The 27,911-nt window shown below is 39.2% G+C and overlaps 1 protein-coding gene across 1 annotated transcript in view; it reads right to left on the bottom strand.

Moving 5' to 3' along the window:
• LOC133646003 (TRAF2 and NCK-interacting protein kinase-like) overlaps window positions 1-24,621 on the bottom strand; it is a 180,954-nt gene extending 156,333 nt beyond the window's left edge. Inside the window, 1 exon segment of the mRNA XM_062040937.1 lies at window positions 24,351-24,621. Within this exon segment, the coding sequence (XP_061896921.1) occupies window positions 24,351-24,407 (57 nt within the window). The 5' untranslated portion in view covers window positions 24,408-24,621.
• Between the last annotated feature and the right edge of the window lie 3,290 nt (window positions 24,622-27,911).

The raw sequence follows: 27,911 nt of genomic DNA, 5'->3' as shown, positions 1-27,911 counted from the left end.
TTTAGAGAAAATCATACACACATACTGTACATCTAAATGTGTATATATCATTTATACACATTGGCCCCTCAGACACGTGTTTTTCTCTCAATGTGGCCCCCAAGTCAAAATATTTGCCCAGCTCTGGATTGAAAGGCTCTGCCAATAAACTTTGATTGATTGATTGAAACACTTTTCAACGCACTTCAGTTGGATGTATAGACCAACGCACGTCCTGACTAAGGCTGGGATGTAAAACTAAAAGGTCCTCATCAAGTTCCATTAGCACTTGAAGACATTCCACCTTCGTGCTTTACGACCAAAAAGCTGGCTCAGTTCTGACAGCTCATGCAAAGTTGGGAGTTAATTAGCCAACATGCTACGCTGCCATGATTTATATGCTCAACCTTGTACTGGACGTGCACCACACAGGCACATTTACTGGCTGGCCCGGAGCACCTTTGCTTTTAACTCAAAGTGTCACCTAGCACACACACACACACACACACACACACACACACACACACACACACACACACACACACACACACATTCTTGCATTTGATACCTTCTTGAGACCTCCGAAAAATGCCTAACTCTTTAGGACCAGCCTTTCTAGATATACAAAAGATTTTTATATACAACGTTAATTATATATACATACTATGCAAATATAAAAAAGCTTGTTGTGAAAAATGAGTTGCAATTTCCCAAGAAGAAGGCCACAATTTCCCAAGAAAAACTTAAAAAGTCGTCATTTTACTCAACGGATGTCAAAATTTTACAAGAAAAACTGAACATTTGTGCAATATTGTGATAAAAGTTGGAATTTTACAAGAAAAGCTTAAAAGTCTGGCAATTTTATGAAAAGAGTCGTAATTTTACTCGACAAAAGTCACAACTTTATAAGAAAACTTTAACATTTTGGCAATATTATAATAATAATCAGAATTTTACTTGGCAAAATTATGACAAAAGTTATAATGTTACTCCAAAAATGTCAAAAAAATTGGCAGGATGGTGATAAAAGTCTGAATTTTATATGACAAGTGTCACCATTTTGCATGAAAAAGTACTAATGTTACATAAACAAAGTAATCATTTTACGAGAAAATATTGCAATATTACCGAAACATAAAGAATATGACAAATTGTTCCCAATTTTATAAGACAAAAGTCGACACATTGTGACAAAAAGACTGCTTTTCGTTAATTAATTTTCTTTTTTTTTTTTTGTTTGTAATTGGATTTGAATCTTCATTATTTACAAACTGTACTTCAAGTTATTACAGTATGTCTCTATATACATATTTATTTGATTTGATTTGATTGATTTTGGCCAAAGGGGGCGCGTTTCAATTTCTTACACACACTTGTTATTTCATATGTTGACCAGAGGGGGAGCACTTTTAAAAGCGACACACAGTCCATTTGAAAAATCCCTCCTTTTTTGGGACCACCCTAATGTTGATAGATTCCACCAGCAGGGGTGCAAATGAGACATTGTCTATTAGATGCAATGCTTTTCCGTATTGGGACCATGATTCCTCATAGTACCTCCTCATATGGAAGGTACTTTTCCGTGTTGATGTCTCCAGAAGGGTAGAAATACAAGAACACACACACACTCCCATGCAGGGGCTTTTAGCTATGCAGCATGACTAGATGGCAGTTATAAACATCATGGCAAAATAGTGCTAACGGAGGTTCTATGTGAGGTTCTACAAAGAGGCTTTAGATGCACAAGAAGGATCTCCAACAGTAGAAGGAACCCATTAACCCAACACTCCCCCTCCCTTCCAATGTGATGCACGTTGCTACGGCATCCCAACAATAGCTGGTATTCACCCTCTTCTTCCTCCTGAAGTCCATCTACGGAGCTCCTCAATGGCCCGGGGTGCCATGTTTTATCTCAACAACTTCTCCAATCCATCAAGTGTTATAAATAAGCACGGTGGCAGGCCACTTCACTAGCTGTGTGTATGTCAGCTAGTACAGTGAGCTTTACAAAGTTACAAAGCTAGTACTGTATACAAGTGAGCTTTACAAAGTTACAAAGCTAGTACTGTATACAAGTGAGCTTTACAAAGTTACAAAGCTAGTACTGTGTACAAGTGAGCTTTACAAAGTTACAAAGCTAGTACTGTATACAAGTGAGCTTTACAAAGTTACAAAGTTGTATACAAAGTGTGGCCCAGTAAAACATGGCTAGGGCCTCCATGTTACTGCCTGACAAACTCATTTTCTGCAGCGTATTTTGTGGAGAAAGGAAAAGAAAAAGTGTACAATAGAAGAGTTGTTGCATTGGATCAAAGATTCAAAGTAGAGATCGGCTTTTTTTTTTAGGACTGACACTGATTATTAGTATTATTTGCAGAAAAAGTTATTTCCACATGAATAGTGTACGTCAGCTGGACAAGGCTTTAGCTTTTTTTTTAACAATATGCTGTGCTAATAATGTGGTAAATTTAGCAGCAGAAAACATCAGGGGGATTTGACAAACACCTTTGCTAAAAATACAACAACAACAAAATCTGTCTGGAGCCGCAAAAAATGAAAAGCCGTATATACGTGTTATAGTGAACACAACACATGACGTAAAGTGTCTGTATTAGCCTACTATCAAAATGACTTTAAAAGTCTTATATAAGTGTTATAATGAAGACAACACATGATGTAAGTGTCTATATTAGCTATATTAGCCTACTATCAAAATGACTTTAAAAGTCTTATATAAGTGTTATAATGAAGACAACACATGATGTAAGTGTCTATATTAGTCATATTAGCCTACTATCAAAATGACTTTAAAAGTCTTATATAAGTGTTATAATGAAGACAACACATGATGTAAGTGTCTATATTAGCTATATTAGCCTACTATCAAAATGACTTTAAAAGTCTTATATAAGTGTTATAATGAAGACAACACATGATGTAAGTGTCTATATTAGCTATATTAGCCTACTATCAAAATGACTTTAAAAGTCTTATATAAGTGTTATAATGAAGACAACACATGATGTAAGTGTCTATATTAGCTATATTAGCCTACTATCAAAATGACTTTAAAAGTCTTATATAAGTGTTATAATGAAGACAACACATGATGTAAGTGTCTATATTAGCTATATTAGCCTACTATCAAAATGACTTTAAAAGCCTTATATAAGTGTTATAATGAAGACAACACATGATGTAAGTGTCTATATTAGCTAAATTAGCCTTCTATAAAAGGCTGAAGCAAATCTTCATTGGCAGATACTGATATACACTATATTGCCAAAAGTATTTGGCCAGCCATCCAAATGATGAGAATCAGGTGTCCTAATCACTAATCACAGGTGTATGAAATCAAGCACTTAGGCACGGAGACTGTTACTACAAACATGTGTGAAAGAATGGGCCGCTCTCAGTGATTTCCAGCATGGAACTGTCATAGGATGAAACAAATCCAGTCCTGAAATGTCCTTGTTTCTAAATGCATCTAAGCCACACATCACCAAGTCCAATGCAAAGCATGGGATGCAGTGGTGTAAAGGACATCACCACTATCTCGAGCCTTCTCTGGACTGATGAATCACACTTTTCCATCTAATGGAGCAGTCTGGCTTTGGAAGTTGCCAGGAGAACGCTACATTTCAGACTGCATTGAGCAGAGTGTGAAATTTGGTGGAGGAGGAATTATGGTGTGGGGGTTGTTTTTCAGGAGTTGGGCTTGGCCCCTTACTTCCAGTGAAAGGAACTTTGAATGCTCCAGGATACCAAAACATGTTGGACAATTCCATGCTCCCAACCTTGTGGGAACTAGGGATGATACTCGAAACCGGTTTTCCCGGTTGTTTGATAAGAAAAGAACCGAGTCCTCGGACTCGAATCCCTTTTTGAGAACCGGTACCCGTTATCGAGACCACTATAGTAAAGGAAAAGAGTTGGTTCTTTATTCGAATCCCGTCCCGACCAGAAATGCTCCATGGGACATCACAAGAAATGACGTCACGTAGCTCAGTCATTAGGCGCAGATAGCGAAAGCAGGAAAACAATGGACGGGAAAAAGCGCTCCAAGGTGTAATAAAGTTCAAAACAAAAGCTATAATCCATCAAATAACTTTACTGAGAGATTTGAGCAGGGTACAAACACATGACCAACACTTTTACCACCAACTGGAAACATAGCAACCAGGCTAGCAACGCACCTCCTTTACGGCAGCTGTCACAACCTTCTTATAGCAACCGCAGCACATACATATATATACAACACTGCAGCACATACATATATATACAACACTGCAGCACATACATATATATACAACACTGCAGCACATACATATATATACAACACTGCAGCACATACATATATATACAACACCGCAGCACATACATATATATACAACACTGCAGCACATACATATATATACAACACTGCAGCACATACATATATATACAACACTGCAGCACATACATATATATACAACACCGCAGCACATACATATATATACAACACCGCAGCACATACATATATATACAACACTGCAGCACATACATATATATACAACACTGCAGCACATACATATATATACAACACTGCAGCACATACATATATATACAACACATCTCCCTTTTTGAACTTATGTTTTTCTTTCCTTGTAAACGTTACAAAATCACACTGTATATGTGTTGTCTGTCTAATTATAAATAATGCAGACGAGGCGTGTTGGCTGAGTTCTTGACGTTTACTTTCACAGCGTGGCAACATGCAACAACACTTTTCGGGGCTACCGCGCATGCTCGTCACTCCCGTTGCATGCTGGGTAGTGTAGTTGTTATATTCCCTAGCTCATAACATTTTTCCCCCTATAAAGAAATAATGTTAACTCAATAAAGTGTATTTCTTTTTTTAGCTTTAACTTTTCATTGTTTAGCATTGTAACCACATTTGCAAACAACTTTTCTCTTCATAGAATTTTTTTTCAATAAAGAAATAAAGTGCAAAAATGTCAAAGCATCATAACAAACAGTTATGTTCCAATAGCAGCAGAAGTGCACTTTTTGGAGAGCTGTATTATTTTCAGTTTTGTGCCCAAGGGACTGATTTTATTTAACACTATATTATTATTTATACACCTATAGTGATCACAGAGACAGCTTGTTTTTGTGTTACTGTATATATTTGTTTCTCTGAAAAATCCCACTTAATATACTTTGGGTAACAACAGTCAATATTTATTTATTTTATTTTATTTTTTTAGGTGGGTAACAGTCAATATTTATTTATTTATTAGATTTTATTTTTTTCTTATATAATAAAAGTGAGCTTTTGTTAAACCAAATATTGTGTGTTTTTTTCCATATACAACAACCTATCTGGACTCCATAAGAGAATCGATAAGGAATCGGTTCGATAAGAGGATTCGATAATAGGCTCAAACTCGATAATTTCTTATCAAACATCATCCCTAGTGGGAACAGTTTGGAGCGGGCCCCTTCCTCTTCCAACATGACTGTGCACCAGAGCACAAAGCAAGGTCCATAAAGACATGGATGACAATGAACTTGACTGGCCTGCACAGAGTCCTGACCTGAACCCGATAGAACTCCTTTGGGATGAATTACAACGGATGCTGAGAGTCAGGCCTTCTCCACCAACATCAGTGTGTGACCTCACCAATGCGCTTTTGGAAGAATGGTAGAACATTCCTATAAAGACACTCTGCAACCTTGTGGACAGCCTTCCCAGGAGAGTTGAAGCTGTATTAGCTGCAAAAAGGTCATATTGAAGCCTACGGGTTAGGAATGGGATGGCACTTCAAGTTCATATGTGAGTCAAGGCAGGTGGCCAAATACTTGTGTCAGTAAGGTGTGTGTCAACATGACTAATATTGGTGTGGCTGATAACGGCTCGGTCTCTACTTGGAAGATGAACTGTCCTCCAGTCAGTCTCCCTGCAGCTTTCAGAGCTGTCAACCTTCTTGTTTGTCTGTTGTGTGCGGCCCCACACCCACAACACCAAAAAAACTCTTTGTCTGGAGTACATCCTCCCTCTCGCACGTCTCACCCACACCACGGCGAGCGTTCTAGTTTTGCAGACGGCAGTTTTTCCTCTCCTCACTTCCCCTTTTTCCTCGCTCTCAGCGCGCTCGACTTCATGACAGGAACTCCCGAGACAGGAGGATGCCGTTGCATTCCGCCTCCCTTTTTACACAACGGGAAGAGCGTGCCGAGGACGCACACGCTCGGGGGACAATTTCAGCGCCGTCCCCCCCCCCCAATCCCCCGCTCACGATCTCCTCCGCAGACGGAGAAACCGAGAGTTTTTTTTTGCTGCTCCAGTTCATGCGAGTCCTCAGGCCTGCTGATGAAAATAAAGCACGGCATCATTCATCTTTTATAGGCCACACTTGCAGGACGTCTGAATCCTGTCCCCTTTGCTCCTCCTCCCACTCGCATCACATGACCTCAGAGGCCCAATAATAGTGCCGCTTTTATTCAAAGCTGCCAAATAATGCACACGTGCTAAATGCTGAGCACATGGAAATGTCCCCAAGGGTTGAAAAGCAAACAAACCTTAGCAAACGCTTCTACGGCGCTTTTCTACCTTTTAAGGTACATAAAGCATTTTGACACTATTTCCACATTCACCCATGCAGGGCCCTAACCATCATCAGGAGCAAGGGTGATTGGCCCCATTCGTCCATACTACACCAGTTCTAGTGCTCGCAATTCTGATTTTCCTTAAGCCACTTTTATGACTGTTAAGGGAAAATGGATGTTCCCCCTCATCCACAACTCTTAGGTGAGACAAGAGCACACGTCTTCCCTTTTCTGGGAGTTCTAGATCAGTGTTTTTCAACCACTGTGCCGCGGCACACTAGTGTGCCGTGAGATGCAGTCTGGTGTGCCGTGGGAGATGATCTAATTTCACCTATTTGGGTTAAAAATATATTTTGCAAAGCAGTAATTCTAGTCTGCAAATAATGTGTTGTTGTTGAGTGTCGGTGCTGTCTAGAGCTCGGCAGAGTAACCGTGTAATACTCTTCCATATCAGTAGGTGGCAGCAGGTAACTAATTGCTTTGTAGATGTGGGAAACAGCGGGAGGCAGGGTGCAGGTAAAAAAGGTGTCTAATGCTTAAACCAAAAATAAACAAAAGGTGAGTGCCCCTAAGAAAAGGCTTAGGGAAGGCTGTGCAGAACGAAACTAAAACTGAACTGGCTACAAAGTAAACAAAAACAGAATGCTGGACGACAGCAAAGACTTACTGTGGAGCAAAGACGGCGTCCACAATGTACATCCGAACATAACATGACAATCAACAATGTCCCCACAGAGAAGGATAAAAACAACTGAAATATTCTTGACTGCTAAAACAAAGTAGATGCGGGGAAATATCGCTCAAAGGAAGACATGAAACTGCCACAGGAAAATACCAAAAAAAGAGAAAAAGGCCACCAAAATAGGAGCGCAAGACAAGAAGTAAAACACTACACACAGGAAAACAGCAAAAAAGTCCAAATAAGTCAGGGTGTGATGTGACAGGTGGTGACAGTACACCTACTTTGAGACAAGAGCTATAGTGATGCATGCTTGGTTGTGGTTTGAATTCATATCCAACAATTGCCACAACCACTTTTTACTGTCAGCTGAGTTTTGTTTTTTTAATGATTTCTGCTGGTGGTGTGCCTCCGCATTTTTTCACCGAAAAAAAATGTGCCTTGGCTCAAAAAAGGTTGAAAAACACTGTTCTAGATCATGGAAAACTGCTACTAAGCGGCGGCTAACCACGCTATATAAAACAATGAATCAATTCTATATAATAAACGATATAAGCAATAAAACAATGCCTATTAAACCCTTTAAAAAGCATCCAAAAACCTCATCAATAGCACATTTATAGGCTGTGACCCGCATATTAACCAAGGTATAGCAACATTGTTCATGTTGCTATACCTTGATTGTTGATTGCTTATTCATTATTCACGCCCCCACCACCACAGGTATCTTGGCAGTTGATGGGAAACACTGCATCATTATGCCTCCTTTGTAGCTATATTTGAGCTCATTTCATTTCCTTTACTTATGTTCATTTATATTTGCATGTCTCATGACACATTATCTGTAAGTAATATTGGCTGCATTTCTGATAGTTGTTAGTGTGCCATGTTGTTCCAGACCACAGCAAACATTAGCCAGCTTGCAAAGATTGTAATAAATCCATTAGAAGAAGACAGTTTCCTTTAACTTGGACACACACAACTATACTTTTGGTTATTCTAAGACGGTCATTTCCAGGAGTTATCTCTCCCTCTGACAAGTTGTACTAAAGTTTCCCAATGTTGTAAAAATGTGTAGAATAAATATTGCATTCTAACATTTCTGTCAACGAAGATTTGCATCAGCCTGCGACACATAGTCATTTTGATAGTTATAGCTAATTAGACACTGACATCATGTGTTGCCATCATTATAACACTTATATAAGTCTTTTCATTTTTTGACGCTCCAGACATTTTACTTTTTTGTATTTTTGGAGCTAAAGTCTCTTTAAGGGCAAAACAGGCAATAATGATGTTTCCTTTAAATATTAGGACATCTTTTTGTGGCATTTCTGGAATTGTGTAGTTGCTCCTAGAGGCCTAAAAGGATTTGATTGAGATGAAGGAAGTTAATGTGAATCCTGACATTGACTATTTTGGTGTTTCAGTAGTGTATCAATGCGGGCAGACAGCTGATCTTCATATTCTCTTCCACAAGTAAAGTGGATTAAATACGAGGACGTAAGGCAGTTGTTTTTTGAAGGGAAAAGAGCACCTTCACAAAGAGATGCCAAGCACATCCCACCCTCACATTATTCATCACATCTTTGCATCCTGACTAAGTTCTTGCATGACAAGACTTTAGTCCTCTCCACCTTATCGTGGCAGAGGAGTTTGGTTCTGGAAGCTATGTTGTCTGGGGGCTTCTATGACCCTCGGTCTGGTCTCTCAAGACAAACAGGAAGTACCAGGTCACCGGGCCCCCCTCTATAAACACAATACTGTCTTAGTAACTCAGATATTCAATTGTAGTATAGTAAAGTACCGGGATACTAATAAATCCTATTCGGTACTATACCGCCTCTAAAAAGTACCGGTTCCCCCCCGCCCTACTTTTTTTAACAAGCATGGCGGCGCCACGTGGTGACATTGCTGGTTTTACGAGCAGAGGAGCATGTTCGGCAGCGCACAATCATGGAGTACTTACAAGCAGACACAGTGTGTAGACAGAAAAGGGAGAATGGATGCATTTTGGTGTAAAAGGTAAAGATAAAGGTGAAGTTATAACACTGAAACACCCTCAGGAAGAGGTGCTTTAAGACATGGCTAGCTAGCTAGCTAACAGCTAACATCCATCCACAGTGTTTTAGCTACTTCTAAATCACTAATCCTCGCCTCCATGGCGACAAATTAAGTATGTTTCTTACAAGTATCATCCCTACACCTGACATCCACTGTAATGATACCAAGTACATGAGCGTATCTAGTCAATACTGCTATGATTACAGGGATATTTTTATCGTAACAAAATCTTTCTTCCTTTTTTTAATATTCATATTATGTTTATAAACCCAGGAAATACGTCGCTGGACACATGAGGACTTAAATTGTGACCAATGTATGATCCTGTAACTACTTGGTATCAGATCGATACCCAAATGTGTGGTATCATCCAAAACTAATGTAAAGCATCCAAACAACAGAAGAATAAGTGATTATTAACAGAAGTGTAGATAGAACATGTTAAAAGAGAAAGTAACCAGATATTAACAGTAAATGAACAAGTAGATTAATAATTCATTTTCTACCGCTTGTCCTTAATCATTTTGACAAAATAATAGAATGGAAAATGCATGCGTCAGCAGCTAAATTAGGAGCCTTTGTTTGCTTACTTGCTAATAAAAGAAAAGTTGTCTCGTATATTCACTATTTTATTTAAGGACAAAATTGCAATCAGGAGCATGTTTCATGGACCCGAAGATTTTTTGTTCAAATAAAGACAATAATCCATAAAGTATCAAAAATTATCGAAAAGTATCGAAATACATTGCCCAAATATTGGCATTGGGACAACCCGAGTACAGAGTGATCGTTCTATACTCATAGGAATACGAGACGGAGTTATTTTCACAGTGAGTTCAAGGTCTCGCCGGAAATAATAAATATAAAATAAATATCATTTATTTTCTACACAATTTTCATTTAGATAAATCTTAATGTGCTACAGCAGTGTTTCTGAACCATAGGGCTGTGGTATCTGTTTCCGAGCTGTAGTACTCAGTAATGACAATGTCAAAGAAACTGACGATGTCTGGAGTCACACAGAAGTTTCTTAAGCGCAAAAATGACGACTAAAGTTGTAAAGCCGTGTTTTCATTTGCACTTTTAACTTTTTTTAAGAAACATATTTAGTATTAATTCAGTGTATTTATTATAGCACAACATAAAAGTCTTTGTTGTCAGTTGTTTATGATTTTTTTATGCAGTATATTTGATTAGTATTTATTTTTCTAATCAGCCTGACCTGAGCCTAAGATTTTTGTGTTACAAAATGAAGACTCTTTGTGGTTAACACGTGGATTCGTATCCTTTGACAAGGTTGTAAACTGTAAGTAGGTTAGATATAATTATTGAATGCGATAAAAATCAATAGTACTACTACAGTTTTAATATTTGAGTGGTCCTCCGGCCACTTTTAGTAGAAGAGTTGGGCCCCAGGTCAAAAAGGTGAAAAAAAGCCCCATGGTAATGTTACGACGGGGTCGCATGTTTGTGCGCGGGTTGTTTCCCCAAGATGCAGCTGGAACTCCGGAAGCAGTGTGCAGGTAGGAAAAAATGTTTTATTTTTGTAAATCAGGCAAAAAACAGGAACAGAAAAGTGTGCCGATTGCAGAACTAAGCACAGGAACAGGAACAAGAAGCTAGCGTAGAACTAAGCACAGGAACAGGAACAAGAAGCTAGCGTAGAACTAAGCACAGGAACAGGAACAAGAAGCTAGCGTAGAACTAAGCACAGGAACAGGAACAAGAAGCTAGGGTAGAACTAAGCACAGGAACAGGAACAAGAAGCTGGCGTAGAACTAAGCACAGGAACAGGAACAAGAGGCTAGGGTAGAACTAAGCACAGGAACAGGAACAAGAAGCTAGCGTAGAACTAAGCACAGGAACAGGAACAAGAAGCTAGCGTAGAACTAAGCACAGGAACAGGAACAAGAAGCTGGCGTAGAACTAAGCACAGGAACAGGAACAAGAGGCTAGGGTAGAACTAAGCACAGGAACAGGAACAAGAAGCTAGCGTAGAACTAAGCACAGGAACAGGAACAAGAAGCTAGGGTAGAACTAAGCACAGGAACAGGAACAAGAAGCTAGGGTAGAACTAAGCACAGGAACAGGAACAAGAAGCTAGGGTAGAACTAAGCACAGGAACAGGAACAAGAAGCTAGGGTAGAACTAAGCACAGGAACAGGAACAAGAAGCTAGTGTAGAACTAAGCACAGGAACAGGAACAAGAAGCTAGCGTAGAACTAAGCACAGGAACAAGAAGCTAGGGTAGAACTAAGCACAGGAACAGGAACAAGAAGCTATGGTAGAACTAAGCACAGGAACAGGAACAAGAAGCTAGCGTAGAACTAAGCACAGGAACAGGAACAAGAAGCCAGCGTAGAACTAAGCACAGGAACAGGAACAAGAAGCTAGGATAACCAACATGTTGCAAGAGCAAACAAAACAGCCAGACAGAGTGTGGCCAAAGGCAGGAGTAAAAAGCTCTCTGATTCGTGCCCGGGAGCAGGTGAGCATCCCGAACACTAATCAGAGGCTGGTGAAAATAATCAGCACCCATGGCAACCAAGAAACACAAACCCAGGAGTGCAGAGACAGAACTAAGAGAGTCTTAAACTAAAACAAAACATCAACGGATCATCAGAATATTTAAATATTTAAAACAATAAAAACGTAGCAATTAAAACCGATAAATACTAAAACACTATCAGTGAAGCATAAGAAACACAAAACATGCAAAATAGTGTTTTTGGAACAGTGCATGTTTGTTGGAGCAGGTGTAGGTGTGTGAGGGTGTGGACAAGAAGGTGAAGTGGAGAAGGGATGGCAGAAGAAGTCTCAGTCTGCCTTCTCTACAGTACATAGACTACTCATGAATAAGCTCTGTGTAAGCCTTGGGCACTGCTGTGGCCCCGTTACCATGGCGCCGGTGGGGAAGGGGCCGTGGAATGCGGCCTCAGCGGGCAGTCGGCTTTGAGCGGGTTGGGGAGGGAGGCTTTGCCATCAGGCGACCGCGGGTGTTTGCTACTTAAGTCGCCGCTCACGTGAAAAGTTACAGTTCCTTTCCGTCGTCCATCTCCGGGCGTCACACCTGAGAAGGTGCCGGCCAGGTCACGTGCTTCCCCACTGCTTGGCCAGCTGACCGTTGGAAGGTGTGCTGGCTTTTCAGGGCATACCTTTCAATATGCTGCTTGTTTCAAACGCTGCCGGTGAAAAGATGGCGGCGAGTCTCTCAAGTGGCGCCCGAGGTTTAGCTGAATGCCAAAGGATTCAGAAAAGATGGCGGTGCATTGTCTCAGTTTGGTCTGCATCTGTGGGTGTGACACCCCCCTTCCCATCACCACCAGTACTGGAACAAGCTACCCCCCCTCGACAGACCCAGCTGACCTACTTCCTGTCTAGCCAGTGCATGACTGTACTCTTATCTGACAGCGTGGAAGAGGGGGGTTGTTATTTGGCTTTCAAAAGGGACCATATGCGTCAGGGGTGCCCAAACTTTTTCCACTGAAAAATCAAAGCATGCGGAGGCCATTTTGATATTTTTCATTTTCAAAACCAATACAATATATACCGTGTATGGCGCACTGGTATATACTGTAGGCCGCACCATCACATTTTATAAGAAAACAATTGTTTTCCATATATTGGCCACACAGATACGTTGCGAAATGAATTATTTACACAGAAATATTTTGGAAATGTTTATTTACACATCTTAATTGTAACGGTGTCTGTAACACGGCAGTAAAACGGCTGCTCGAACAAACCCGAAGTCAATCATCAGGCTCTCTAATCAACTAAACAGACTTAATAACTCCACGGTGACGTCTTGGTAAATTCACGACACTGAAACAATACAAAAAAGGATGCCATTGGAAGTTACTAAAAACGACGATATTAGCTAATGCTAACGACGCTAGCTTCATTACATTACGATAGCGCGTACAAATATGTATGAAAACACTCCTACCACTCTGGTCGCTTTGGTGTAGAACACATTAAAGCCTACTACAGAAAGATAGGAGTATTCAACAACGATTTCAAATGAGAAATGGTCTCAGCTGATGAGGTGCTCAAAAAATTGAGCGCGCTCCACCTAAACAAGGCCACCGTCCTTGACAATATCCCCTCCAGATTCCTCAGGGACTCTGCCTCCATCATTGCCCCGATCACCACACACATAATAAACCTCTCAATTACACAAGGCCAAGTACCAAAAGATTTCAAGATAGCAAGAGTAACTCCCCTCTTTAAAAAAGGAAGCAAATTAGAACCTGGCAACTACCGACCTGTTTCTATTCTCAGTTCCATTTCCAAAGTAATGGACAAAATAGTTTATGAACAGGTCGATAGTTACCTTGCCACCAATAAACTCATGTACAAATTCCAATCCGGCTTCAGAACTAACCACTCCACTGACACATGCCTTCTCTATGTGACTTCAGAACTAACCACTCCACTGACACATGCCTTCTCTATGTGACTTCAGAACTAACCACTCCACTGACACATGCCTTCTCTATCTGACTTCAGAACTAACCACTCCACTGACACATGCCTTCTCTATCTGACTTCAGAACTAACCACTCCGCTGACACATGCCTTCTCTATGTGACTTCAGAACTAACCACTCCACTGACACATGCCTTCTCTATCTGACTTCAGAACTAACCACTCCACTGACACATTCCTTCTCTATCTTACTTCAGAACTAACCACTCCACTGACACATGCCTTCTCTATCTGACTTCAGAACTAACCACTCCACTGACACATGCCTTCTCTATCTGACTTCAGAACTAACCACTCCACTGACACATGCCTTCTCTATCTGACTTCAGAACTAAACACTCCACTGACACATGCCTTCTCTATCTGACTTCAGAACTAACCACTCCACTGACACATGCCTTCTCTATCTGACTTCAGAACTAACCACTCCACTGACACATGCCTTCTCTATCTGACTTCAGAACTAACCACTCCACTGACACATTCCTTCTCTATCTTACTTCAGAACTAACCACTCCACTGACACATGCCTTCTCTATCTGACTTCAGAACTAAACACTCCACTGACACATGCCTTCTCTATCTGACTTCAGAACTAACCACTCCACTGACACATGCCTTCTCTATCTGACTTCAGAACTAACCACTCCACTGACACATGCCTTCTCTATCTGACTTCAGAACTAACCACTCCACTGACACATGCCTTCTCTATGTGAGCGAGCACATCAAACATGAGGTGGACGCGGGCAAATACTGCGGCATGGTCATGCTGGACCTTCAGAAGGTCTTTGACACCGTTAACCACGCTATACTGTTGGATAAGCTCAGAGCAATCGGATTGAACAAAACCTCTTGGAGCTGGATGCAATCTTACTTGGAGGGGAGGGAACAGGTGGTAGAGGTGAACCACACTGTGCCCCCCCCCCACCCCCCCACCCCCCTCTCGGTGAGCTGTGGAGTCCCCCAAGGCAGTATATTGGGACCTTTACTGTTCCTAATATACATAAACGACATGTCATCAGCATGCGACTGTGAATTGTTCTTGTTTGCGGATGACTCTGCCCTGCTGGTATCAGACAAGGACAAGTCACAGGTGGAGAAAATCCTCAGTGCTGAACTGTGTAGAACTCGCACCTGGCTCGCTGACAACAAGCTATCCATACACTTGGGTAAAACTGAATCCATCCTGTTTGGGTCCCACATCAAACTTAAGAAAGTCAATGACTTAAGTGGGTGACATTGTTATCACCAGGAAAGATGAGGTCACCTACCTAGGTTCCATTCTAGAGGCTAACCTTTCCTGTGATAAAATGGTCATCATGTAGTACTGCTTGAAATTGCATGCCTTTTAAAGGCCTACTGAAAGCCACTACTAGCGACCACGCAGTCTGATAGTTTATATATCAATGATGAAATCTTAACACTGCAACACATGCCAATACGGCCGGGTTAACTTATAAAGTGACTTTTAAAACTTCCTGGGAAATATCCGGCTGAAACGTCGCGGTATGATGACGTATGCGCGTGACGAAGTCAGAGTAACGGAAGTTATGGTACCCCGTAGAATCCTATACAAAAAGCTCTGTTTTCATTTCATAATTCCACAGTATTTTGGACATCTTTTGCAATTTGTTTAATGAACAATGAAGGCTGCAAAGAAGACAGTTGTAGGTGGGATCGGTGTATTAGCAGCGGACTACAGCAACACAACCAGGAGGACTTTGTTGGAGCGCTAGCAGCGCTAGCCGCGCTAGCCGCCGACCTCACCTTGACTTCCTACGTCTCCGGGCCGCCAAACGCATCGGGTGAAGTCCTTCGTCCTTCCGCCCATCGCTGGAACGCAGGTGAGCACGGGTGTTGATGAGTAGATGAGGGCTGGCTGGCGTAGGTGGATAGCTAATGTTTTTAGCATAGCTCTGTGAGGTCCCGTTGCTAAGTTGCTAAGTTAGCTTCAATGGCGTCGTTAGCACAGCATTGTTAACCTTCGCCAGCCTGGAAAGCATTAACCGTGTATTTACATGTCCACGGTTTAATAGTATTGTTGATTTTCTATCTATCCTTCCTTCTATCCTTTATTTTTTTGTTTCTATATGCAGTTAAAGCACGATGCTATCACGTTAGCTCGTAGCTAAAGCATTTCGCCGATGTATTGTCGTGGAGATAAAAGGCACTGAATGTCCATTTCGCGTTCTCGACTGTCATTTTCAAGAGGATATAGTATCCCAGGTGGTTTAAAATACAAATCTGTGATCCACAATAGAAAAAGGAGAGTGTGGAATCCAATGAGCCAGCTTGTACCTAAGTTACGGTCAGAGCGAAAAAAGATACGTCCTGCACTGCACTCTAGTCCTTCACTGTAACGTTCCTCATCTACGAATCTTTCATCCTCGCTCAAATTAATGGGGTAATCATCACTTTCTCGGTCCGAATCTCTCTCGCTCCATTGTAAACAACGGGAAATTGTGAGGAATACTAGCTCCTGTGACGTCACGCTACTTCCGCTACAGGCAAGGCTTTTTTTTATCAGCGAGCAAAAGTTGCGAACTTTATCGTCGATTTTCTCTACTAAATCCTTTCAGCAAAAATATGGCAATATCACGAAATGATCAAGTATGACACATAGAATGGATCTGCTATTCCCGTTTAAATAAAAAAAAAAATCATTTCAGTAGGCCTTTAAACTTTAATAGCATCCAATATTGCAACAAATATTACAGTATATGATCATAATTTCCAAACATGTTTTTGTCTAAACTAAAATACTTAACTTTACAGCAAACTACCCATCAAACTAATAAAAAAAGACAATACATTTTACGTTGTTCTTTACAGCATATTACTGTAAATTGAAACAAAACTACTAGTTTTTTTCAATTGAAATGGTTGATTTATATAGGCTAGAGCAGTGGTTCTCAACCTTTTTTCAGTGATGTACCCCCTAAGAACATTTTTTTAATTCAAGTACCCCCTAATCAGAGCAAAGCATTTTTGGTTGAAAAAAAGAAATAAAGAAGTAAAATACAGCACTATGTCATCAGTTTCTGATTTATTAAATTGTATAACAGTGCAAAATATTGCTCATTTGTAGTGGTCTTTCTTGAACTATTTGAAAAAAAAAAGATATAAAAATAACTAAAAACTTGTTGAAAAATAAACAAGTGATTCAATTCTAAATAAAGATTTCTACACATAGAAGTAATCATCAACTTAAAGTGGCCTCTTTGGGGATTGTAATAAAGATCCATCTGGATTCATCAACTTCATTCTAAACATTTCTTCACAAAAAAAGAAATCTTTAACATCAATATTTATGGAACATGTCCACAACAAATCTAGCTGTCAACACTCTTCCCAGTTCTTTTTGACAGACATTTTAGTGAGGGTCACACCATCGTGGCATGGAGGGAACTCTGGCTTTATGCTCATGAATGGAATAGCCTACTTGATTTCATGTTCAGTTTATGAACTTACATTCATATTTTCTTGAAGTATTATTCAATAAATATATTTATAAAGGATTTTTGAATTGTTGCTATTTTTAGAATATTTAGAAAAAATCTCACATACCCCTTGGCATACCTTCAAGTACCCCCAGGGGTACGCGTACCCCCATTTGAGAACCACTGGGCTGGACTATATAAATCAAGCAATTATAAATACACATCAGTAGGCTAAATGAACCCCTTCAACATACTACTGTATTTTGCGTCAAAATTCTGTTGACTGAGCTGCCAGTTTTTGACTGTAAAATCTACGGTTGTAGTTTTTAACGGTGTATTACTGTAAATGGAAATACATTTGTTGTTACGTTAGAAAAACTGGCAGCCAAGTTGCCAGAATAAAAAAATTACTTGTACTGTTTTTCCATGAATAATATCATGTTGTAAAAACCAATGTATATTTAACAGTAGCATTCTGGCAACTAAGCTGCCAGCTTTTTTCCGTAACCCCCCCAAAAAAAACACAAAAGCGGTACAGTTTTTGCATTTACCGTATCATGTTGTAAAAAGTAAAAAAAAAACACTATTTTACAGTAAAATTTTGTAAATGTAAAGTTTTTACTGCAAAATCAACAGTCTACTTAAAACAATTGATTTAATTAATAATGAACTCCAGAGGCAAATTCATACTTTATTCACTGTAACAAGCGGCCCTCTCATAACTGCCATGTTGAAAACCACTTTGACATCCATGTTCTAATCGCTCTGGCGGGGTTGCTATTTGTTTTTGCAAATACCCCGAGGAGATTGTGACTCACAGAGATGATGACAATGGTCACTGGTTGATGGTATTAGTTACAATTGAAAGTCAACTTGTCATATTGGCAAACATTTATGGCTTCAACAACTTTAATGGAACATATCACTCTTGTGTTCACAGAAATCTAACGTACTTATCATATTATTGTAGGAGGAGACTGGAATATGACATCCCGAGGCAAGTGAAAAATAAAATAAACAGTATTATAAGTATATGACATGACAGACAACAATTGTATAGACACGTGGAGAATGTTAAACTCCAATGTCAAAAGTTATACATGAATTAATGGGGGGAACAAGTCCAGACTAATCTACTGGGTAATCAGTGATAATATACAAAACTTAAAAGCAGTGAAGTTGTCACGTTGTGTAAATGGTAAATAAAAAGAGAATACAACAAATCCTTTTCAACTTATATTCAATTGAATAGACTGCAAAGACAATACACTTAATGTTACAACTGGAAAACCTTGTTATTTTTTTGCAAAAATTAGCTCATTTGGAATTTGATGCCTGCAACATGTTTCAAAAAAGCTGGCACAAGTGGCAAAAAAGAGTGATAAAGTTGAGGAATGCTCATCAAACACTTATTTGGAACATCCCACAGGTGAACAGGCTAATTGGGAACAGGTGGGTGCCATGATTGGCTATAAAAGCAGATTCCATGAAATGCTCAGTCATTCACAAACAAGGATGAGGCGAGGGTCACCACTTTGTCAACAAATGCCTGAGCAAATTGTGGAACAGTTTAAGAAAAACCTTTCTCAAGCAGCTATTGCAAGGAATTTAGGGATTTCACCATCTACGCTCCGTAATATCATCAAAGGGTTGAGAGAATGTGGAGAAATCACTGCACGTAAGCAGCTAAGCCCGTGACCTTCCATCCCTCAGGCTGTACTACATCAACAAGCCACATCAGTGTGTAAAGGATATCACCACATGGGCTCAGGAACACTTCAGAAACCCACTGTCAGTAACTACAGTTGGTCGCTACATCTGTAAGTGCAAGTTAAAACTCTCCTATGCAAGGCGAAAACCGTTTATCAACAACACCCAGAAACACCGTCGGCTTCGCTGGGCCTGAGCTCATCTAAGATGGACTGATACAAAGTGGAAAAGTGTTCTGTGGTCTGACGAGTCCACATTTCAAATTGTTTTTGGAAACTGTGGACGTTGTGTCCTCCGGACCAAAGAGGAAAAGAACCATCCGGATTGTTCTAGGCCAGGGGTCGGCAACCTTTACCACTCAAAGAGCCATTTTGGCAAGTTTCACAAATTAAAGAAAGTAATGGGAGCCACAAAAAAAATTTTTAAATTTTAAATAAAAAACACCGCATACAAAGCTTAAACGCTTTGTCCTATGTTAACTATGGGTCTCCGACACACGCACCGGCACGCACTTTAATGTGGAAATGTGATGTTAGTGCAGCCCGCGAGTTTTGAATGAATGGCGCTTGATAGCGTCATACTTGCCAAACCTCTCATTTTTCCCGGGAGACTCCCGAATATCAGAGCGTGATGACACTGCATTTGGCGCCCTCTACAGTCTGACCTAACAGTGTACCTGCTCGACCACACGTACAATGCAATTTCAGCTTGCTCACGTAAGTGACAGCAAGGCGTACTAACTCAGCAGCCACACATCTTACACTGACGGTACCAATACCCAGAATCCCATGCAGCCCTAACTCTTCCGCTCAACCAACACACGGAGAGGGGGGGGTTGATGTGTGGGGGGATTTGGTGGTAGCGGGGGTGTATAATGTAGACCGGAAGAGTTAGGGCTGCATGGGATTCTGGGTAATGGTTGTGTTGTGTTTATGTTGTGTTACGGTGGGATGTTCTCCAGAAATGTGTTTTTCATTCTTTTTTGGTGTGGGTTCACAGTGGCGCATATTTGTAACGTAACAATGTTAAAGTTGTTTGATACGGCTACCGTCAGTGTAAACTGTGTGGCTGATGAGTAAGTATGCTTTGCTGTCTCCTGTGTGTGCAAGTAATAACAACATGCAACATGTGGCTGGACTGGCACGCTGTAATGTAATGCTATAGAGGACAATTACTGCAGTGCAATTAGGGCACGCCCTTTAATTAGTAATTAGAGTGTAAATAGGATTATTTTTTCCCTGGGAGTAATCTATGAGAGACACTGAGATCCATAAATCTCCTGGGAAAATCGGGGGGATCGGCATGTATGTAGCTGAGCCGCATCAGAGTGGTCAAGGAGCCGCATGCGGCTCCGGAGCCGCGGGTTGCCGACCCCTGTTCTAGGCGCAAAGTGTAAAAGTCAGCATGTGTGATGGTATGGGGGTGTATTAGTGGTCAAGACATGGGTAACTTACACATGTGTGATGGTATGGGGGTGTATTAGTGGTCAAGACATGGGTAACTTACACATGTGTGATGGTATGGGGGTGTATTAGTGGCCAAGACATGGGTAACTTACACATCTGTGATGGTATGGGGAAGTATTAGTGGCCAAGACATGGGTAACTTACACATCTGTGAAGGCACCATTAATGCTGAAAGGTACATACAGCTTTTGGAGCAACATATGTTGTTATCATGGACGCCCCTGCTTATTTCAGCAAGACAATGCCAAGCCAGGTGTTACATCAACGTGGCTTCATAGTAAAAGAGTGCGGGTACTAGACTGGCCTGCCTGTAGTCCAGACATTGAAAATGTGTGGCGTGTAAAATATGAGAAGGGAGACTGTTGAACAACTTAAGCTGTACATCAAGCAAGAATGGGAAAGAATTCCACTTCAAAAATGTGTCTCCTCACTTCCCAAACCTTTACTGAGTGTTGTTAAAAGGAAAGGCCATGTAACACAGTGGTGAACATGCCCTTTCCCAACTACTTTGGCACGTGTTGCAGCCATGAAATTCTAAGTTAATGATTATTTGCAACTTGCAACTTATTTGAACATGAAATATGTTGTCTTTGTAGCATATTCAACTGAATATGGCTTGAAAAGGATTTGCAAATCATTGTATTCACTTTATATTTACATCTAACACCATTTCCCAACTCATATGGAAACAGGGTTTGTATTTGATTTATTATTGGTTAGCTTCAGATTAACAATGTTATTAAAAATAATAAGTGACAAACTATACTCTAAAAATGTTGGTCTTACTTAAAAATGCACACATTTAGTTGTATTCAGTGTTAAAAAAATATTATATGTCTCTCACAGAAATACATTTCAAAATATTTGGCTTCCATGGCTCTCACGGCCAAAAAGGTTCCCGACCCCTGCTCTAGCCTTTAAATAGACCCCTTTTTAGACCAGTTGATCTGCCACTTCTCTCTTTTCTGCTTTGAGCCCTCCTCCTGCATGGAGAGGTTTTCAGATGACCACTTCTAGACCTCCACCCCAGATCACACCTCACTCCTACCCACTTCTCCAAAGTGGGCTGGCTCAAGGTGGAGGACAGAGTTAAACAACTTGCACTGAGCCTAGTCTATAAAATCCACTACACCTCCCTGATACCCAAGTACATGTCAAACTACTTCCTTAACGTAAATGACCGCCATAACCACAACACCAGGGGGAGCTCCACTAACCACATTAAACCCAGATTCCCATCTAACAAAGGTCTTAACTCATTCTCTTTCTATGCCACATCAATGTGGAATGCACTCCCAACAGGTATAAAAGAAAGGGCATCTCTATCCTCCTTCAAAACCGCAATAAAAGTTCACCTCCAGGCAGCTACAACCCTAAACTAACACCCTCCCCGGATTGTTAATAATCAAATGTAAACAATCAAATGCAGATACTTTTTCTTTTTCTTATGCCTTCTGATCTCTCTCTCTCTCTCTCTCTCTCTCTCTCTCTATGTCCACTACTTGATGTCCATATCCTACCCCCCCCCCCCAACCCCCTCCACACCCCTGATTGTAAATAATGTAAATAATTCAATGTGATTATCTTGTGTGATGACTGTATTATGATGATAGTATATATCAGGGGTCACCAACCTTTTTGAAAGCAAGAGCTACTTCTTGGGTAGTGATTAATGCGAAGGGCTACCAGTTTGATACACACTTCAATAAATTGCCAGAAATAGCCAATTTGGTCAATTTACCTTTAACTCTATGTTATTATTAATAATTAATGATATTTACACTTAATTGAATGGTTTAAAAGAGGAGAAAACACAAAAAAAATGACAATTAAATTTTGAAACATAGTTTATCTTCAATTTCGACTCTTTAAAATTCAAAATTCAACCTAAAAAAAGAAGAGAAAAACTAGCTAATTTGAATCTTTTTGAAAAAAAAATAAAAAATAATTTATGGAACATCATCAGTAATTTTTCCTGATTAAGATTAATTTTAGAATTTTAATGACATGTTTTAAATAGGTTAAAATCCAATCTACACTTTGTTAGAATATACAACAAATTGGACCAAGCTATATTTCTAACAAAGACAAATCATTATTTCTTCTAGATTTTCCAGAACAAAAATTTTAAAAGAAATTCAAAAGACTTTGAAATAAGATTTAAATGTGATTTTACAGATTTTCTCGATTTGCCAGAATAATTTTTTTGAATTTTGAAGTTTGAAGAAACATTTCACAAATATTCTTTGTCGAAAAAACAGAAGCTAAAATGAAGAATTAAATTAAAATGTATTTATTATTCTTTACAATAAAAAAAAAAAATTTACTTGAACATTGATTTAAATTGTCAGGAAAGAAGAGGAAGGAATTTAAAAGGTAAAAAGGTATATGTGTTTAAAAATCCTAAAATCATTTTTAAGGTTGTATTTTTTCTCTAAAATTGTCTTTCTGAAAGTTATAAGAAGCAAAGTAAAAAAAAATAATGCATTTATTTAAACAAGTGAAGACCAAGTCTTTAAAATATTTTCTTGGATTTTCAAATTCTATTTGAGTTTTGTCTCTCTTAGAATTAAGAATGTCGGGCAAAGCGAGACCAGCTTGCTAGTAAATAAATACAATTTAAAAAATAGAGGCAGCTCACTGGTAAGTGCTGCTATTTGAGCTATTTTTAGAACAGGCCAGCGGGCTACTCATCTGGTCCTTACGGGCTACCTGGTGCCCGCGGGCACCGCGTTGGTGACCCCTGCTATATATGATAGTATATATCTGTATCATGAATCAATTTAAGTGGACCCCGACTTAAACAAGTGTAAAAACTTATTGGGGTGTTACCATTTAGTGGTCAATTGTAGGGAATATGTACTTCACTGTGCAACCTACTAATAAAAGTCTCAATCAATCAATCAAAGGGATCAGCCTCCACAGAGGACGTGCTAGCTATTCCCTTCCAAGGTTTCTCCTTCTTCACGTTGGCTTGACTTTTTGGGATCTGAGCCCAGGATGTCGTTGTGGCTTGAGCAGCCCTTTGAGACATTTGTGATTAAGAGCTACATAATTCAACTTTGATTGATTGATTGATTGATTATTATGTTTAAGACTCCACACAGCATGCAGGTTGGCAAATGTCCACACAAACATGAACAAATGAATATAAATACACAGCAAGAAACACAAAACATGTTTAGAAATGAGTTGGAGTGGTCTAGTGTGCAAAGTACAAGAAAAGTATGAGGAATACAAGAAAAGTATGATTAATACAATAAAAGTATGATTAATACAGTAAAAGTATGATGAATACAAGAAGAGTATCATGAATACTCGGTATAGCTCGGTTGGTAGAGTGGCTGTGCCAGCAACTTAAGGGTTGCAGGTTCGATCCCCGCTTCCGCCATCCTAGTCACTGCCGTTGTGTCCTTGGGCAAGACACTTTACCCACCTGCTCCCAGTGCCACCCACACTGCTTTATATGTAACTTAGATATTGGCTTTCACTATGTAAAGCGCTTTGAGTCACTAGAGAAAAGCGCTATATAAATATAATTCACTTCACAATACATTAAAAGTGTGATGAATACAATAAAAGTGTGATGAATACAATAAAAGTATGATGAATACAAGAAAAGTATGATGAATACATTAAAAGTGTGATGAATACAAGAAAAGTATGATGAATACATTAAAAGTGTGATGAATACAAGAAAAGTATGATGAATACAAGAAAAGTATGATTAATACATTAAAAGTATGATGAATACATTAAAAGTATGATGAATACAAGAAAAGTATGATGAATACATTAAAAGTATGACTAATACAAGAAGAGTATAATGAATATAAAGTAAAGTATAATGACTACAATAAGTGTATAATGACTACAATAAGAGTATGATGACTACAATAAGAGTATAATGAATATAAAGTAACTCACCCTCAGAGCAGACAGATCTATTTCATCCAGACTTCGAGCAGGAGAATCACTCGCCATGATGATGATGATGAGGATGATGAAGGACACACACTAAACACTCAAATGTCCACTTATTTTTTTAAAAAAAGCTTCCAATGTTTGAAAAGAAATAAAAAGACAGCCTCCTCTCGGTGTAAACACGCCGCTATGCTTCCACCGCTTCCGGGTCCATGTCGGCGGCTGCTCACTGGATGCTCAGGCCGAGATGCGCGCACTGTCAGGCGGCCGCGAGTGTCTGAGTCCACCGCTGATGTCTGGATGACTAGCAGCAGCCTGGGAAGGGGAGGGGCCTGGGAAGGGGAGGGGCCTCTATGTGGGCGGGGACTCGGGCGGGTAGCGCTCAAAATACCGGAAGTGATTGTGGTTTTTGATTGATTGATTGAAACTTTTATTAGTAGATCGCACAGTACAGTACATATTCCCTAAGTACAGTACATATCCCCTAAGTACAGTACATATTACCTAACTACAGTATATATTCCCTAAGTACAGTACATATCCCCTAAGTACAGTACATATTCCCTAAATACAGTACATATCCCCTAAGTACAGTACATATCCCCTAAGTACAGTATATATCCCCTAAGTACAGTACATATCCCCTAAGTACAGTAGATATTACCTAAGTACATATTACCTAAGTACAGTACATATTCCCTAAGTACAGTACATATCCCCTAAGTACAGTACATATTCCCTAAGTACAGTATATATTCCCTAAGTACAGTACATATCCCCTAAGTACAGTACATATTACCTAAGTACATATTACCTAAGTACAGTACATATTCCCTAAGTACAGTACATATTCCCTAAGTACAGTATATATCCCCTAAATACAGTACATATTCCCTAAATACAGTACATATTCCCTAAGTACAGTACATATCCCCTAAGTACAGTACATATTACCTAAGTACAGTATATATTCCCTAAGTACAGTACATATCCCCTAAGTACAGTACATATTCCCTAAATACAGTACATATTCCCTAAGTACAGTACATATCCCCTAAGTACAGTACATATTCCCTAAGTACAGTACATATCCCCTAAGTACAGTACATATTCCCTAAATACAGTACATATTCCCTAAGTACAGTATATATTCCCTAAGTACAGTACATATCCCCTAAGTACAGTACATATTCCCTAAGTACAGTACATATCCCCTAAGTACAGTACATATTCCCTAAGTACAGTACATATCCCCTAAGTACAGTACATATTCCCTAAGTACAGTACATATCCCCTAAGTACAGTACATATTCCCTAAGTACAGTATATATTCCCTAAGTACAGTACATATTCCCTAAGTACAGTACATATTCCCTAAATACAGTACATATTCCCTAAGTACAGTAGATATCCCCTAAGTACAGTACATATTCCCTAAATACAGTACATATTCCCTAAATACAGTACATATTCCTTAAGTACAGTACATATTCCCTAAGTACAGTACATATTCCCTAAGAACAGTACATATTCCCTAAGTACAGTACATATTACCTAAGTACAGTACATATTCCCTAAATACAGTACATATTCCCTAAGTACAGTACATATTCCCTAAGTACAGTATATATTCCCTAAGTACAGTACATATCCCCTAAGTACAGTACATATTACCTAAGTACATATTACCTAAGTACAGTACATATTCCCTAAGTACAGTACATATCCCCTAAGTACAGTACATATTCCCTAAGTACAGTACATATTCCTTAAGTACAGTACATATCCCCTAAGTACAGTACATATTCCCTAAGAACAGTACATATTCCCTAAGTACAGTACATATTACCTAAGTACAGTGTATATTCCCTAAGTACAGTACATATTACCTAAGTACAGTACATATCCCCTAAGTACAGTACATATTCCCTAAGAACAGTACATATCCCCTAAGTACAGTACATATTACCTAAGTACAGTGTATATTCCCTAAGTACAGTACATATTACCTAAGTACAGTACATATCCCCTAAGTACAGTACATATTCCCTAAATACAGTACATATCCCCTAAATACAGTATATATTCCCTAAGTACAGTACATATTCCCTAAGTACAGTATATATTCCCTAAGTACAGTATATATCCCCTAAGTACAGTACATATCCCCTAAATACAGTATATATTCCCTAAGTACAGTACATATTCCCTAAGTACAGTACATATTCCCTAAATACAGTACATATTCCCTAAGTACAGTACATATCCCCTAAGTACAGTACATATTAGCTAAGTACAGTATATATCCCCTAAGTACAGTACATATTCCCTAAGTACAGTATATATTCCCTAAGTACAGTACATATCCCCTAAGTACAGTACATATTCCCTAAGTACAGTACATATTCCCTAAGTACATATTCCCTAAGTACAGTACATATCCCCTAAGTACAGTACATATTCCCTAAGTACATATTCCCTAAGTACAGTACATATCCCCTAAGTACAGTACATATTCCCTAAATACATATTCCCTAAGTACAGTATATATTCCCTAAGTACAGTACATATTCCCTAAGTACAGTATATATTCCCTAAGTACAGTATATATCCCCTAAGTACAGTACATATTCCCTAAATACAGTACATATTCCCTAAGTACAGTACATATCCCCTAAGTACAGTACATATCCCCTAAGTACAGTACATATTACCTAAGTACAGTACATATTCCCTAAGTACAGTACATATTCCTTAAGTACAGTACATATCCCCTAAGTACAGTACATATTCCCTAAGTACAGTACATATTCCTTAAGTACAGTACATATCCCCTAAGTACAGTACATATTCCCTAAATACAGTACATATCCCCTAAGTACAGTACATATTCCCTAAGTACAGTACATATTCCCTAAATACAGTACATATTCCCTAAGTACAGTACATATCCCCTAAGTACAGTACATATTCCCTAAGAACAGTACATATTCCCTAAGTACAGTACATATTACCTAAGTACAGTGTATATTCCCTAAGTACAGTACATATTACCTAAGTACAGTACATATCCCCTAAGTACAGTACATATTCCCTAAGAACAGTACATATCCCCTAAGTACAGTACATATTACCTAAGTACAGTGTATATTCCCTAAGTACAGTACATATCCCCTAAGTACAGTACATATTACCTAAGTACAGTACATATCCCCTAAGTACAGTACATATTCCCTAAATACAGTACATATCCCCTAAATACAGTATATATTCCCTAAGTACAGTACATATTCCCTAAGTACAGTATATATTCCCTAAGTACAGTATATATCCCCTAAGTACAGTACATATCCCCTAAATACAGTATATATTCCCTAAGTACAGTACATATTACCTAAGTACAGTACATATTCCCTAAGTACAGTACATATTCCCTAAATACAGTACATATTCCCTAAGTACAGTACATATCCCCTAAGTACAGTACATATCCCCTAAATACAGTACATATCCCCTAAGTACAGTACATATTAGCTAAGTACAGTATATATCCCCTAAGTACAG

This window comes from Entelurus aequoreus, linkage group LG03 (assembly GCF_033978785.1).
Source record: "Entelurus aequoreus isolate RoL-2023_Sb linkage group LG03, RoL_Eaeq_v1.1, whole genome shotgun sequence".
NCBI classification, from domain to species: domain Eukaryota; kingdom Metazoa; phylum Chordata; class Actinopteri; order Syngnathiformes; family Syngnathidae; genus Entelurus; species Entelurus aequoreus.
The sequence above is the reverse complement of the archived record's forward strand: the minus strand, read 5'-3'. Positions and strand labels throughout refer to the sequence as shown.